At 58.6% G+C, this 14956-nt stretch overlaps 3 protein-coding genes across 15 annotated transcripts in view; 2 read left to right on the forward strand and 1 right to left on the reverse strand.

Moving 5' to 3' along the window:
- MINK1 (misshapen like kinase 1) overlaps positions 1-9380 on the forward strand; it is a 61888-nt gene extending 52508 nt beyond the window's left edge. Inside the window, exons 13-33 of one of the 11 annotated variants that reach the window (XM_045198873.3) lie at positions 477-593; positions 1352-1567; positions 1786-1959; positions 2271-2537; positions 3306-3391; positions 3548-3658; positions 3801-3913; positions 4301-4428; positions 4643-4666; positions 4785-4948; positions 5379-5481; positions 5565-5702; positions 5916-6024; positions 6388-6549; positions 6655-6798; positions 7039-7173; positions 7363-7463; positions 7547-7696; positions 7782-7941; positions 8049-8188; positions 8525-9380. In XM_045198873.3, the coding sequence (XP_045054808.2) occupies positions 477-593; positions 1352-1567; positions 1786-1959; positions 2271-2537; positions 3306-3391; positions 3548-3658; positions 3801-3913; positions 4301-4428; positions 4643-4666; positions 4785-4948; positions 5379-5481; positions 5565-5702; positions 5916-6024; positions 6388-6549; positions 6655-6798; positions 7039-7173; positions 7363-7463; positions 7547-7696; positions 7782-7941; positions 8049-8188; positions 8525-8608 (2826 nt within the window). In that variant the 3' untranslated portion in view covers positions 8609-9380. Of the gene's footprint in view, positions 1-476; positions 594-1351; positions 1568-1785; positions 1960-2270; positions 2538-3305; positions 3392-3547; positions 3659-3800; positions 3914-4300; positions 4429-4642; positions 4667-4784; positions 4949-5375; positions 5482-5564; positions 5703-5915; positions 6025-6387; positions 6550-6654; positions 6799-7038; positions 7174-7362; positions 7464-7546; positions 7697-7781; positions 7942-8048; positions 8189-8524 lie in introns of all 11 variants that reach the window. The other 10 variants (XM_045198872.3, XM_024564612.4, XM_024564613.4 and 7 more) reach the window with 10 other exon arrangements.
- Positions 9381-9468: 88 nt separating this feature from the next.
- Positions 9469-14446, reverse strand: CHRNE (cholinergic receptor nicotinic epsilon subunit). 3 transcript variants are annotated; one of them, XM_053910398.1, is made up of 12 exons: positions 14353-14446; positions 13942-14084; positions 13763-13807; positions 13535-13644; positions 13225-13287; positions 12842-12942; positions 12239-12439; positions 12042-12156; positions 10797-10911; positions 10528-10714; positions 10305-10411; positions 9469-10184 (listed from the first exon to the last, which is right to left on the reverse strand). In XM_053910398.1, the coding sequence occupies exons 1-12, from the start codon at positions 14396-14398 to the stop codon at positions 10035-10037; spliced, it is 1383 nt and encodes a 460-aa protein (XP_053766373.1). In that variant the 5' UTR covers positions 14399-14446; the 3' UTR covers positions 9469-10034. The 3 variants fall into 3 exon arrangements, with proteins under 3 accessions (XP_053766373.1, XP_053766372.1, XP_053766374.1); XM_053910397.1 differs by having other exon boundaries at positions 13225-13380; XM_053910399.1 differs by lacking the exon at positions 13225-13287.
- C9H17orf107 (chromosome 9 C17orf107 homolog) lies at positions 11143-11762 on the forward strand. The gene is given in 4 exon segments (XM_024564620.3): positions 11143-11393; positions 11480-11546; positions 11548-11638; positions 11640-11762. Coding segments are annotated over 4 exon segments (528 nt in total). The 5' UTR covers positions 11143-11146.
- Positions 14447-14956: the final 510 nt, after the last annotated feature.

Genomic DNA, 14956 nt, shown 5'->3' on the forward strand with positions numbered 1-14956 from the left:
GGTTGCTCTTCTGTGCATGGGCACCTGCTGCCCTCTTGTGGCCAAAGGCTATGGTTACAGCCCACTATTTGGATTTACAGACAGAGGTTGAGAGGCCAAGAGTATTATTGTAGGGTTTGTTGTCGACTCTGTTTTTTGGTGGGAGAATGGATAGCAAAAGGTATTATCCAGTTCGGCCCACTCAGGGCAGCCGCCAGCTGCTTAGTCCCTCTGATCCCAAGTCTATTGCTACCTTGGACAAGTAATTTTTTCCAAGCCAAATCCGTATGGGCTCCTGTGTAGGGTAGGTAGGTTTGTAGAAACAAGTTGAAGCCATTCTCTCTCACCATCATCCCTAGTGAGAAGGGTACCTGTCCTAACTGTCCTGTAAGGATTCCCTTTCCAGGAGATGTCTGGGAGTGGGCTGGGGTCCCTCCTTCCAAGGCTGTCTGAGTGTGCAGAGCAGCCCTTAAGACCACACCTCTCTTCACCCACAGCAACAGCGGCGGGAACGGGAGCAGCGGAAGCTGCAGGAGAAGGAGCAGCAACGGCGGCTGGAGGACATGCAGGCCCTGAGGCGGGAGGAGGAGAGGCGGCAAGCCGAGCGGGAGCAGGTACAGCGCCCCCAGCACACACCGCACACACCCCTTCCCTGCCCTGGCCTCCCTGCCCGCTCCTGCTGCCTGCCTCCCTGCTCCCCAGTACCCTGTCCTCCTTCTTTCCCTAACCCTAGATTCCTCCTATCTTTTCTAGCTTCACTCTTTCTCTCTGTTTTCTCCCACCCTTCAACCCCCAACCCTGGCTCCCTGCCCTCCTCCTGTCTCTGTGCCTTCATTCCCCATCTCTTGGCCCATCCCCAACTCCTCTCCCCTGCACCTTCTCTCATGGGCCCTCCACCCTGACTTCCTCCTCATTCCCTGCCCTCTTTGGGGTTCATCTCATCCCCGTCCTCTCTATTGCTCTTCCCTGCTGTCCTTCTCATCCTCCTCCCACTGATCCCTTCCTCCTCCTCCAACTCCTTCGCCGCCGCTGCCTTTTCCTCTTTCCCTGCCCTTTGCCTCCCACCCCACCCCCACCCCCCAGGAATATATTCGTCACAGGCTAGAGGAGGAGCAGCGGCAGCTCGAGATCCTTCAGCAACAGCTGCTCCAGGAACAGGCCCTACTGCTGGTAACGGGGTCCCCCAGCTTCCTCTGGGAAGATGCATATTCAGAGCTTCTCTGCGGAATGGGATGGAAACACTTCAGGGGAGGGGACTCACCCAGGCATCAAGGGAAGACATCTGTCTAGGCAGGAGAAAAGAAAGGGCATGCCGACTCTAACTTCCAGGGCTACACCTTGCTGAGCCCTCTCTTCCTACCCTTGGGCCCAGGAATACAAGCGGAAGCAGCTGGAGGAGCAGCGGCAGTCAGAGCGTCTGCAGAGGCAACTGCAGCAGGAGCATGCCTACCTCAAGTCTCTGCAGCAACAGCAGCAGCAGCAGCTTCAGAAGCAGCAGCAGCAGCAAGTTCTGCCTGGGGATAGGAAGCCCCTGTACCATTATGGTCGGGGCATTAACCCTGCTGACAAGCCAGCCTGGGCTCGAGAGGTACTCACTGCCTCTTTTGCTACCTAAGACGCCATCCTTCCAGTCCCACTGCCTGAGGCTGTACTGTAAGAAGCAGTCATTCCACACGGGAGGACACTGAGAAGGGGCAAGGGGTGTTGCACACAGTCGTGAGGGCTGGAGCGGTGGGGCACATAGGAACCTAAATTTTGAGAACAGAGAAACAAAAGCTGGCCTGCTTGGCACCCTTCGTATCACAGGTAGAAGAGAGAACAAGGATGAACAAGCAGCAGAACTCTCCCTTGGCCAAGACCAAGCCAGGTGGCACAGGGCCTGAGCCTCCCATGCCCCAGGCCTCCCCTGGACCCCCAGGACCACTTTCCCAAACTCCTCCTATGCAGAGGCCAGTGGAGCCCCAGGAGGGACCACACAAGGTGAGTCTCTTCCCATTCCTGTCTTAACACACAGACATAGGGAGCCTCGTCCAGCACAGGTACACACACATACACACATCCTTAGCCAGGGGTCACAGACCTCACGATACGTGGTCAGAGACATCACCTGCTTGCTGCTGTATGTCTCTTCCTACATTTTACCTATTCTCGGGCTCTAGGACCCTCTTTCATTCAAAGGGAGATTGGAAGCTGGAGGCTTTACTTGCCTCTTCCTCTCAGCCCAGGCCCCAGCTCACAAGTGGGGATGTGCACAGAGTGGGCAGCCCACCCTCCCTGGTCTCTCCCTGCAGAGCCTGGTGGCACACCGGGTCCCGCTGAAGCCATATGCAGCACCTGTACCCCGATCCCAGTCCCTGCAGGACCAGCCTACCCGAAACCTGGCTGCCTTCCCAGCTTCTCATGACCCCGACTCTGCTGCCCCCACACCCACTGCCACGCCCAGTCCCCGAGGAGCTGTCATCCGCCAAAATTCAGATCCCACCTCGGAAGGGCCTGGCCCCAGCCCCAGCCCGAACCCCCCAGCCTGGGTCCGGCAAGATAATGAGGCCCCACCCAAGGTAAGGCCAGCTCTGTGGGACCAAGAAAGCAGAGAAATATGGCTGACCCTTGAACAATGTGGAGGTTGGGGGTGCTGACTCCCTGCACACATATCTAAGTGTAACTTTTAACTGCCCCAAAACTTACTAACAGCGTGCTGTTGACCAGAAGCCTTACCAATAACATGGCCAGTTGGTTAGCACACATCTTGTATGTTATACGTATCCTATACTGTATAGTAAAGTATACTAGAGGGAAGAAAATGTTGCTAAGAATCATAAGGAAGAGGAAATACATTTATGGTACTGTACATGTTTCTTGAAACACATCCGTGTGTAAGTAGACCTATGCAGTTCAAACCCATGTTGTTCGAGGGCCAACTACAGCAAGAGAAGAAATGGAGGGCGAGTGGAGGTGCAGCATGGTGGAGGTGGGTTTGGGGTTGGAAGGGAAGAGAAAGGCTAGGCACCCACCATGACCCCCATCCTGAAGAGGTTACCCGTCTGGGGGCACATGAAGGGCTCATGGCGACCCCCGTGGTGAGTGTGGGAGTGGAAGAATGCGCAGGGTGTTTGGGAAGCACTAGGGGCAGACTACCTGGGTTGCAATCCCAGCTCTGCTATTCCTAACTTCATGACCCTGGACAAACTCATTAGCTTCCCTTAATGTAGCTTATCTCATAAAAGCCAGGAGAGCACCTTTCAGAGCCTTAGTGCAAACGCAATGTTTATGGTTTCCAGCATAGTGCTGGCACCAAGAACACTGACTCCTGTTTCTTCTCTCCTCAGGTGCCTCAGAGGACCTCATCTATCGCCACTGCCCTTAACACCAGTGGGGCCGGAGGGTCTCGGCCAGCCCAGGCTGTTCGTGCCAGGTAACACCTGGGTGAAGTCCGGTGGCAGGCTAAGGAGCAGGGCGGGGGCAGAGGGGAGTTTACCAGGTTACCCACTTAGGGGTGGGCAAGCCCAAACCCAGTCACCTCAGCCCCCTCCCTGCCCCCGTCCCCGGCACCCCTGTGCTCCATTCACAGACCTCGCAGCAACTCCGCCTGGCAAATCTATCTGCAAAGGAGGGCAGAGCGGGGGAGCCCCAAGCCTCCAGGGCCCCCTGCTCAGCCTCCTGGCCCGCCCAACGCCTGTAGGTAATGGAGTTGTCCCCCTGCTCACTCCCACCCTCACTTCTGCCACCTGCCTCCCCTGGTGATGGCTCCCTCTGCAGTGCGGCTCAGCCCCCCGGGGAGAGGAGCACTGTGTCTCCCTGACCCTGTCTCTGCTCTCCCACAGTAACCCCGACCTCAGAAGAAGCGACCCTGGCTGGGAGCGCTCCGACAGTGTCCTCCCTGGCTCTCATGGGCACCTCCCCCAGGCCGGCTCTCTGGAGCGGAACCGTGTGGGAGGTACGTGAGCTTTGCCTGGCGGCCTGCTGTGGGGCCAGGACACATTCTCCCGCAGGGTGGGCCCTGCTTTTGGCAGCTAGGGCCTGAGATACCCTCAGAGGTAGCACAGGGGCTGGACTGGGCTAGGCATGGACCTCTGGGGCTCAAGCCTGAGAGGTCAACCCAGGGTATGGAGGTTTTTTCCCCCCAAAAGATTTTCTTATTTTTTGAGAGGAAGAGGGAGGGAGAAAGAGGGAGAGAAACATCAGGGGCCTGGCCTACAACCCAAGAGCATGCCCTGACTTGGGAATCGAACCAGCAACCTTTTGGTTGGCGGGGTGATGCCCAACCCACCGAGCCACACCAGCCAGGGTGCAGGATGTGGGTTTGAAGTCATCCCCTGTCCAGGTGTCAGTGACCTGCCTTCTCTCACCACGCCATATCCAGCCTCTTCCAAACTGGACAGCTCCCCAGTGCTGTCCCCTGGGAACAAAGCCAAGCCTGATGACCACCGCTCACGGCCAGGCCGGCCCGCAGTAAGTCAGCAGGTGGCAGTTGTGGCCCTTCCTTCTCTGGTCCAGGACTTTGGGGCCAGCTCTGGAGTCTCAAGCCTGGGTGCCAGGGGTGGGGGCTTACTCTGCGTGAGAGGAGGGACTGCGGGATTCCAGATGTACTTCTTAGTTACTAACCTTTGTTAACCTCTCTCCTGCCTCTTCCTGGCTGCCCTTCTTCCCCTGTGGCCCCTCCCAGAGCTATAAGCGAGCCATTGGTGAGGTTAGTGAGAAGGGGCCTGCTTGCGGGAGCCCCTCCTGTGATCCTGCCCCTTCTCCTCAGGCATCCTTTGTACCGCTGCCCTCTCCCATCCCCTCCTCACGCAGCTGCTCCCCTGCAGGATTTTGTGTTGCTGAAGGAGCGGACACTGGATGAGGCCCCTCGGCCTCCCAAAAAGGCCATGGACTACTCATCATCCAGTGAGGAGGTGGAGAGCAGTGAGGATGACGACGAGGAAAGCAATGGCGAGCCATCAGAGGGCAGCAGAGACACCCCTGGGGCCCGGTATGGGGGCACTCCCACATTGGAGACACCCCAACAGAAGGGTTGCAGGTTGGGAGGAGGGGCCTCTGGGGCAAGTCTGAGGGAAGGTGGTTCCCCTTTCCTCAGAGTGGGGAGCCTTGGCAGTCAGTGCCAGTCAGTTCTCTCCCTTTCTCTAGAGTGCAGTATGGGGCTGGGTTCCCACCCCTCTCCCGCTGTCCTGTCACTAGGGGGCAGTCTCTTCCGGTGCTCCTCTGCTACCAGCCTTCCCCAAGTGCCAGGCGCAGGACAACTAACAGCAAAGCAAAGGCTGCTCAGTGAGGCTAAGTGCATCGTGTATTGAATAGAGACTGAAACTGCAAGAGCTAGGCCTCCTGCTCCTGTCTGCTCCTGTGGCACTTGGGTGGCAGGCAGGACCTAAAGGGCCTCATGACCTTCTTCTCTCCCACAGCAGTGATGGGGACACAGACAGCGTCAGCACCATGGTGGTCCATGACGTGGAGGAGATAGCTGGGACCCAGACCCCCTATGGGGGTGGTACCATGGTGGTCCAGCGTGTGAGTAGGCACCCCATTCTTTCCAGCACTTGCCATGATCCTCTTTGGCCCCAGTACTGGCCTCCTTCACTCTGTGTCTTTAGACTCCGGAAGAGGAGCGAAGCCTGCTGCACGCAGACAGCAACGGCTACACAAACCTGCCGGATGTGGTCCAGCCCAGCCACTCGCCCACTGAGAGCAGCAAAGGTCAAAGCCCCCCCTTGAAGGATGGAGGCAGTGATGTAAGTGGGTGCAGGCAGGCCCACGGGGATAGGGGAGGGTGTTGGCAGTGGGCAGGAGATCAGGGGGTTCCTGGGGGTACTGCACTGGGTGGGCAGAGCACCTGGGAGCCAGGATTCCCCAGGGAGGACCCTGGGGCCTAGGAACCATGGCTGGGGGTGGGCCACTGGCTGGGCCTCACGTGTCTGCCTGACTGCTGCCCCCACCCCCCACAGTACCAGTCTCGTGGGCTGGTGAAGGCCCCTGGCAAGAGCTCCTTCACGATGTTTGTGGACCTAGGCATCTACCAGCCCGGAGGCAGTGGGGACACCATACCCATCACAGGTGAGGAGGGAAGGACAGCTCTGCCATGAGGCCTGAAGAGGGGCAAAGGTAACGGTCTGGTGATGTGGCTTCACAAAGTTATCATCCTGCCCTTTGACCTGAGTACCTGCCCTGGCACAGGGGTAACAAGAGCTTCTGAGGCCACTCAGAATGCTCAGAGCTGCATAGGGATCTACGTGGTAGAACGAGGACTTTGCCAGGCCTCTTGGCTCTGTTTTGGCTCCTCAGGGCACCTCTTCCATTCTCTGTCCTTCCCTTCCCTTCTGAGCATTCCGAGGGGCTGAGACTGAGGGTGAGGGCAGGGTAAGGAGAGACAGGGCCAAGGAGCCCCAGCCCACCACACTGCCCCTCTCTCCTCCGCAGCCCTAGTGGGTGGAGAGGCCAGTCGGCTTGATCAGTATGATGTGCGGAAAGGCTCTGTGGTCAACGTGAACCCCACCAACACACGGGCCCACAGTGAAACCCCCGAGATTCGAAAGTACAAGAAGCGATTCAATTCAGAGATCCTCTGTGCAGCCCTCTGGGGTAAGCCACGGCTGGGAAGGAGAAGAGGAGCCTGGTGCGTCCCTGCACTCCTGATCCGGTGAGGGCCCGGCTCTGCCCTGACCTGCCCAAGGGCTCCTGTTGCAGGTGTCAACCTGCTGGTGGGCACGGAGAACGGGCTGATGTTGCTGGACCGAAGCGGGCAGGGCAAGGTGTATGGACTCATTGGGCGGCGGCGTTTCCAGCAGATGGATGTGCTGGAGGGACTCAACTTGCTCATCACCATCTCAGGTGTGTGCGTGGAGTACAGGGGCGGGGACCAGGCTGGGAAGAGGGGGCTCAGCTCCTTGGCTCTCTGACACCATCGTCAGTCTGGGCAGAGGGAAACCTTGGTCCAAGAGCGAGTAGGTGGGGCCACTTCTCTCAGCCCTTGTGGTATGCAGAAAAAGATGGAGGGGAGGCAGATTCTTGACCTTCATTAAGGAAGTGTGTGTGTGTGTGTGTGTGTGTGTGTGTCTCCTCGTCCCTCAGGGAAAAGGAACAAACTGCGGGTGTATTACCTGTCCTGGCTCCGGAACAAGATTCTGCACAATGACCCAGAAGTGGAGAAGAAGCAGGGCTGGACCACCGTGGGGGACATGGAGGGCTGCGGGCATTACCGTGTTGGTGAGGAGGGCACAACAGAGTGGCCAGGGCACATTTGTTCATGAAAAGAGAAAAATGGTGGCTTGGGCTCAAGGGTCCTGAAGCCAGAGACTTGGGTCCTGGCATTGGGGGTGTAATGACGGACCTGTGGGAGGAAGCTGGCAGCCCAAGGAGGGATGTCCCAGTGTCCCTCTTCTTTCCTGCCCCCAGTGAAATACGAACGTATTAAGTTCCTGGTCATCGCCCTGAAGAACTCCGTAGAGGTGTATGCCTGGGCCCCCAAACCCTACCACAAATTCATGGCCTTCAAGGTAATCCCAGCCTCAGCCCCCCGACCCTGTTGCAAGGTCTGACTCCTCCGCCTGTGTCCCCTGACCCCTTCTCTCCTCCACAGTCCTTTGCTGACCTGCCTCACCGCCCTCTGCTGGTAGACCTGACAGTAGAGGAGGGACAGCGGCTCAAGGTCATCTATGGCTCCAGCGCCGGCTTCCACGCAGTAGATGTCGACTCGGGGAACAGCTACGACATCTACATCCCTGTCCATGTAAGTGTGGCGGGGCCGTGGGTGGAAGTGGACCACCAGTCTGCGTTCCAGACTCAGGGAGTGCAGCCCGCTTTCTCCTCCCCAGATCCAGAGCCAGATCACTCCCCACGCCATCATCTTCCTCCCCAACACCGATGGCATGGAGATGCTGCTGTGCTACGAGGACGAGGGCGTGTACGTCAACACGTACGGGCGGATCATTAAGGACGTGGTGCTGCAGTGGGGAGAGATGCCCACCTCTGTGGGTGAGTGTGGTGCCGGTCCCAGCCGCAGGCCTCGTCTCCCCGGGCTGGCCTGGGAGTGGGCCTGGGCTGCAGCCCACTCACTGCCCCACGTCTGCCTTCTCCTGCAGCCTACATCTGCTCCAACCAGATAATGGGCTGGGGCGAGAAAGCCATTGAGATCCGCTCCGTGGAGACAGGCCACCTGGATGGGGTCTTCATGCACAAACGAGCTCAGAGGCTCAAGTTCCTGTGCGAGCGGAATGACAAGGTGGGTGCCCTGGCCCCTGGAAAAGTGCCAAGGCCCTGCATGGGGTTGGCTCCAAAACCCTCAGTCCCCACCAAGGAGGTGACAGTTGTGGAGCCTTTCTAATAGGGGGCCATTGGGGAACATAATACTCAGTTATGTCCTGTTCTCCCTTCCCCTTCAGTTTCCGGCAGCTGACCCTTTCCTGCCAGAGGTCTAGCAGCTGCCCTCTGCCCCAAGCATTTCTGCCCTTTAGGGGGATGGCGGTAACTCTGAGAAACGAAACTTTGTGGTTTCTCTCTCCCTCTCCCAATTAATTGAGCCCCACTTCCTTGGTGACTTCTTCTCTTTCTCACCCAGGTATTCTTTGCCTCAGTCCGCTCCGGAGGCAGCAGCCAAGTTTACTTTATGACCCTGAACCGCAACTGCATCATGAACTGGTGACAGACCCTGGGCTGGGGCTCTCCCACATGAACCCAGCTCTCTCCCCACAGCCAGACTTCCCAGGCCGCCCTGCTTCCCCCTCCTTGGGCTTTTGCTTTTACTGATTTGATTCACTGGAGCCTGCTGGGAACGTGACCTCCGACCCCTGATGCTTTTGTGATCACGTGACCACCCTCTTCCCCAACATGTTCTCTCCCCAAAACTGTGCCTGTCCCATCTTCTGGGGAGAGGCACAGCTTCCCCTTAACAGGAACTGAGTGGGCCTAGCCCCATCCCCCCTTTTCTCCACTAAAGAGGAGAGTGCTTGGGGCTTGGGCCCCATGCCCCACGCCCCACTGCTGCTGACTGGGCAGGGCCCTGGGCCCCTTTATTTGCACGTCAGGGGAGCCGGCTCCCCCCTTGAATGTACCAGACCCTGGGGGGGTGTCACTGGGCCCTAGGTTTTAGTGGGGGGTCACCAGCCACTCCAGGGGCAGGGACCATTTCCTCATTTTCTGAAAGCACTTTAATGATTCCCCTCCCCCCAAATCCCAGGGAATGGAAGGGGGACCCCGCCAGCCAAAACATCTCCCCCTTTACAACCTCCATCTCTTCTAGCCTCTGCCCTTCCCTGGTGGAGGGAGGGGGCAGGGAGCTCTCACCCTCCACACCCACTTGCTTGCATCTGTATATAATGTGAGCAGCAAGTAACCCTGTTCCCTCCCTGTCCCTACCTCTCCTCATTGTAGTGGCCTTGGACATCCCGTTTGTTAATAAAGACAATTCAACCAGCTCCCACCATTTCAGGGCCCGTTTTATTGTTTTCTGTCACAAGCCAGGGCAAGCAAGCAGAGTTGGGATGAAGGGGACAGGGTGGGGTAGAATCTACAATGAGTCTTGTGGGGAGGGAGGTGGGCAGTGCTGAGTCAAGGAAACCTAGAAGAAATGGCTGAGGGGGGACGGCCAGGGCCTCCTCAGCCTTAAACCTGTGGGCCTGTGGGGTACCTGCCCTGAGGGCACTTGGTCCCCTCCCAAAAAGAGACCTGGCTTCCTGGCTCCAGAATTCCTAAGTGCTGGCCCTGCGAAAGGGGTCCTTCCTGTGTGGCTATCCAGTAGACAAAGACAGGTCAGAAGCTTACAGGGCTACAGGGTCCCGTGGAGCTGGGGCCTGGTGAAACTGGGAGATCATCAAAGCTGAAGCTAGGATGGTCTTTGCTGTCCAGAGGATTGGCATCCACGAGCCTGCTCGAATAACCGTCTGCCCTCCTGATCCCTGCATAGTGACCAGCATACCCACTTGTGCGCACACGTGTGCTTATGAAGCACTGATTTATTATCAGCAGTGGTAAAGAGTCATAATATAGCAGTGGCAGAAACTTGTTTTTCAAAATCTATTTCCTTGAGGAAATGGATAGGAAGTTGAAGTCCGAGCGGCCACCGCCCAGGTCTACATACACGGCGGGTAGGGCAGTTCAGGCACTTGGTTGAAGTAGCCCCCGAGGAAGATGACGCTGGAGCCCACACTGAAGAGCACCAGAGCAGCCCAGAAGCAGATGTTGTCTAGGGCCTTCCCCATGCGCATCCAGTCGGACACCTCCTGGGGAGAGACAGGCACAGAGTCCCGACAGGCTGCAGCAGCCTGCAGCACGAGAGCTAGGGGGGCGGGGGGGGGGGTGGATCTCTGCAGCGCCCACCCCACCTCTGGCTCCTGCCCCACCTCTCCAGTGGCCTCCTGGTCTCGCGTGCTCTCTGCCACGAAGTTTACAGCATCCACACAGCAGCGGATCTCGGGGGCAGCGGCACCCAGGCTCTGGCAGAGGGCAGCTGCAGGAAGGGTGGCCAGTAGCCTCTGGATTATTAGGGGCCTCCTCCCACCCCCTAGCCCCCACCCACCCCCGCTGCAAGCGACCCCAATGGCCCACCCGGGCCACTCTGCTTACCGGTCCAGGGGCCCTGCCGGTACCTCTGCCCTTCAAACACGAGCTCGCTCCGCGGCTTTTTTAGTATCAGCTCCTCTGCGCGAAGCAATATTCCCACAGAGGATGCACGCCTCGGAGGCGAGGAGGCCCGGGGGGGCTCGGGGGGCACGCCTGAGCCCAAGAGGCGTGGCAGCAGCTCCAACAAGACCTAGGGGCAGGCTGGGGGTGGTAATCAGCTTGAAGTCCCGCCTCCCTGCCCCCCACCCCGCCACCGCTCGCCCTCCGCTTACGTGACGCAGCTGCGGGGACGTGGCATGAGTAGTGGGCGTCCGCAAAGACACGTTGAGCACGATGACGCAATTCATAACAATGAGCGTGGCGACCACCATAACAAAAATGAGGTACCTGGGGAGCCCGGAGTGCGTGACATCACAGCCTCCCCAGGCCCCGGGAGTCAGTTAGAGCCGAGGGTCCTTTGATCTCACAAACACACGCCTTCGCAGGAGGAGGAGTGAGGCCTCCCTCAGCTCAGGGGCTTCTTCTCTGCGGGGCTGTACGCGCGTGCCCTGGCCCTTCTCTCTCTCTCCCTCCCTCCCTCCCTCCCTCCCTCCCTCCCTCCCTCCTGCCGCCCGTGGCAGCCATGAAGTGGACCCCCAGCTCCCTGGAAACCCTGCTGTGGGTCTACCACTCCCGCAGTTCCACGGAGGTGAGGTGGTGCCATGGCCTGTCACCTCAAGACCCTCTGGAGCGGAGGTTCAGAGAGCTTAAGTCCCTGGAGCCGCGGGAGCCAAAGAAGCCGCCGGCCCCGAAGCCCGCCCTAGGGCTGATGCTAAGAGAAACCGTGCCCAGTGTCATTAACTTCGGAGCCACCTTGTTAGAGATGGGGCGCTGAGGGGCTGAGGAGGAACAGGGGAGGCGGATAGGGACCTCTGCAGCCCCCAACTAACCCCAGTACCCCCAATGAAGATCTCAGCCCTTTGGCTACAGCCGGAGGCGCGGCCACTAGAGAGCGACAACAGCAGCCCGGGCCCAGCCCCAAACAGGGCAGGGGGCTCGGCGAGCAGGCACTGCGGGCGCGAGCTTCTGGCTCCTGCTCCAGGGCGTGTGCCTGTGCCTATGTGGACCGGGTCTGCCAAGGGTCCGCCTCATTTCTGCAGCAATGTAGACGCCAGCTGGGCCTCAGAATCCCCGGGGAACCGGTGAGTTCAGGATGGGGAGGTGTTAGGGGCCAGAGGAGGCGCAGTTGGAGGCACTGAGCTGCCCTCCCCCTCAACAGATAGATACTCGGGAGACCTCAAAGTGGTGCGAGGACGGAGGACTAGAGAATCCACCGTAGCCCCAGCCCCACCCTGCGTTCAAATAAAGCCCAAGAGGGGATGAGACAGCCAAAGCTGCTCCCAGAGTCATTGGTTTTGGCCTCACTCACCCCGACCGCACCCTTCCTCGCTCCGCCCCGTGCTTTTTCGGCTCCGCCCTTGCCCTTCGCGCTAGCCACGCCCCCGCCTGGGCACTGATGGGTCCCCTGTTGCCCTCACCTGCCCAGCAGTGGCACGCTCAGAGACGTCTCTGGGGTTTTCTGGGCGATTAGGAACAAGAAGACGGTCTGGGCGAGTAGGACGTTGATGGATACGGTGCATTTCTGGCCACCAGCTGGAGGGAGCGCCCAGTAAGAGCAGATGCCCCTCTCCTCCCCCGAAACGAGCCTGGCTTTGGGGCTGGGGCGACTCCTTACCCTGCGCGGGCAGGAAGTAGGCGAGCAGCACCAGGCCTGAGATTAGCACACAGGGCACAATGATGTTAATGATGTAAAAGAGCGGCTTCCGGCGAATGATGAGCGTGTAGATGACGTCGGTGTCCCCTGGACCATCAGCGGAGCCACCGCCGTGGCGGCGGATCACCCCGGGGCAGAAGTCGATGGCCCACTCGCCGTTCTCTGCACGACAGGTGGCGCGGTCAGCCTGCTCTCAGGGTTGGGGCGCCCTGCTCTGAGGCTCCGCACCGGAGGGTGGGGGCCCAAAACCCCTGGCGGGGGAGAGTGTGGCAACTGTCTGGACCAGGGTGGGTGGGGCAGGTGGTCTGGACTGCTTGGGCCTTGGGCCTTCGGCATGAGGCAAATGGGGCACGCGCGGAAAGGGCTGTGCGCGGTGAGGTACTGAACGACCGCGAGGAAGTAGGACTAGTCCGGCAATCGAGAATAATTTCAGGAAAGGGGCAAATCAAAGCGCGGTTGTCAAAGTCAATCCCCAGCACTGACGGTCTGGGGCAGCCCCATTTTGCAAATCTTTTCTCTGGGCCCCGTCTAGAAGCGGGTTTTCGGAGCAGGAGAGGACCTCACCAGTATAGGCCTCAGTGTCGATATCGATCTTGCTGATGGTCTCGCCTTCATCATCCACCGCAAAGACGAACTCCACCTCTTCCGCATTGTACGTCTGAGAGCTGCGGAGCCCCCACCCCAGGAACTCAAATCCAAGTTTTAGCCTCAGGCCCTGCTCTGGAAGCTGGGATCTGTCTAGTAATAACGCCCCACCCCATTACTCAGATCACACCTAAGTATTTCCATCCCGGACTTCTAATTCCCTGGAGCAGCCCCAACCCCTTCTAGAGTCTGGCCCCTCCCCCAGCACAAAGCCCCGCCCCCACGTTAATATTGCCCTTATGGCCCGCCCCCTGCTCGCTTAATCCCGTAATGGCCCCGGGCCCCTGAGTGACACTGCCCACCGGAAAACCAGCGAGCAGTTCTGCCAGTCGAAGGGGAAGTAGGTGACTTCCACGGCGCAGGTGCTGCGGTAGATGGCGGGGGGCAACCAGCTCACTGAACCGCCCTCGTAGACCAGCACGTTGGCTTCGTGGGCCACGCCGAACTGGCCATCAATACTGTGGGCTCCCAGAAACTCAACGTTTGCGAGGTCCGCGGTCTCTGGCCCTTCATGCAACCCGCCCTCCCCCCACCCCGCCCCAACCAGGTCCAACCCAGCCCCCTCAGGCCTCAGCGTCCTTCCAGCCAGGCTTCCGCTCGCTCGGTCCTCACTTGTTTTCCAGCACAATCTCTGGTAACCATACGAGTTTTGCAGGGACCCGCAGGGTTTCTATGCCCCCAAAGTCGTTCTTGCTGTAGTTGAGTCGGTAATCCTGCCAATCCTAAAGGGTGGCGACAAAAGGACGTGTGCCCTGCAACTCCCACCTGGTGCCGGGGAGGAGTTTGGGAGAAAGGGGTCCCCTGGGCAAGACCTCACACTGTCCTCCAGATCTGACTCACGATTCCAATCCAGACGCTGGTGGTGAGGGTCTCCTCTTTCTCGTTCTGCGAATGGGAGATTAGGATGATTGGAGTGGATTCAGAGCCGGAAGTGAGCTTTAGGACAGAGCTCAGCTGTTGGGGCTGGAAATGGAATGTTAAGCTCAGAGACCCCTTGGAGTGCAAGTAAGGTATCTTACCAGTGAGATGAGGTTGGTCAGGGTGACCTTGAGTGTGATGGTGACAGTGTCCTCAGACCGTCTCACTGGCCTGTGTCCTGGGTCATAGTTGTCAAAAAGATGGTGATAAAGGCTCAACTCCTCATTCTTCCCCTCACCTCTGCCTGGGAGGTCAAACAGTGAAGTCACTAGAGATGAAGAGGCTAGGTGGTCTCTCCCTTCTATTCCCTCTGGGTCTGCGCAGGGCTCTGCCTCTCTGTGTCTGCCTCCGAGACTGTGTATTTTTCCATGTGCGTCTTCTTAGCACACATGGAATATTGTGTCTGGGGACCAAATGTTTCACCCCACTCTACATCTTGGTTTCTGTCTTGCTTCTTCAGGTTAGTATCTCTGTGTGTGTATCCAACCACCTTCCCTGACCCCTGTTCATACCAAGAAGCTGCAAGAGGAATAGGGCGCTGAGCAGAGCCACGGCCATCCCGCTGTCTGGTCCTCGGGGTTATTCTGAGCTTTGGCAGGCTTGGAGCTGGGCAGGCCAAGGCGTGTGAGTGAGGGGGAGGAGAGTGTTAGTTCCGGGCTGGGTTAGGGGACTGTCACCTAATCCTCTTACCACCCCTACTGCAGCCAGGAACATCTTGTCTGCTTCCAGAGACAGCTGTGTCACCCTGTGTTCCCTACCCCACCCCACCTAGGCATCCTTTCCCTTGTCTTTGGCAACCTCTCCCAGCCACAAATCTGATCTTCTCATGACTGGAGCAGGCTGGATTCAGGTGAACAGGTCCTTTAAGAGCACCCGGAACCACAAGCCTGGCAGCAGGGGGATGGGAGGCCCTGCTTTTGACATGCACTGGTGTCCTTTAAATAAGCTGCCCTGTGCAGGTGACATCCCTTGCCTCCCATACTCACCCTTGTGGAACATGCATTACCCACCCCCAGCCCAGGCGAGGTCACACAGTTGCAGTTTCCGCTGGCAGAGTTTGGCAGTGTCTATAAAGACCTGGTATTGAAGAGGTCACAGGGGATTAGTCTGCAGTGA

The sequence above is a fragment of the Desmodus rotundus genome, chromosome 9 (genome assembly GCF_022682495.2).
Source record: "Desmodus rotundus isolate HL8 chromosome 9, HLdesRot8A.1, whole genome shotgun sequence".
NCBI classification, from domain to species: Eukaryota; Metazoa; Chordata; class Mammalia; order Chiroptera; family Phyllostomidae; genus Desmodus; species Desmodus rotundus.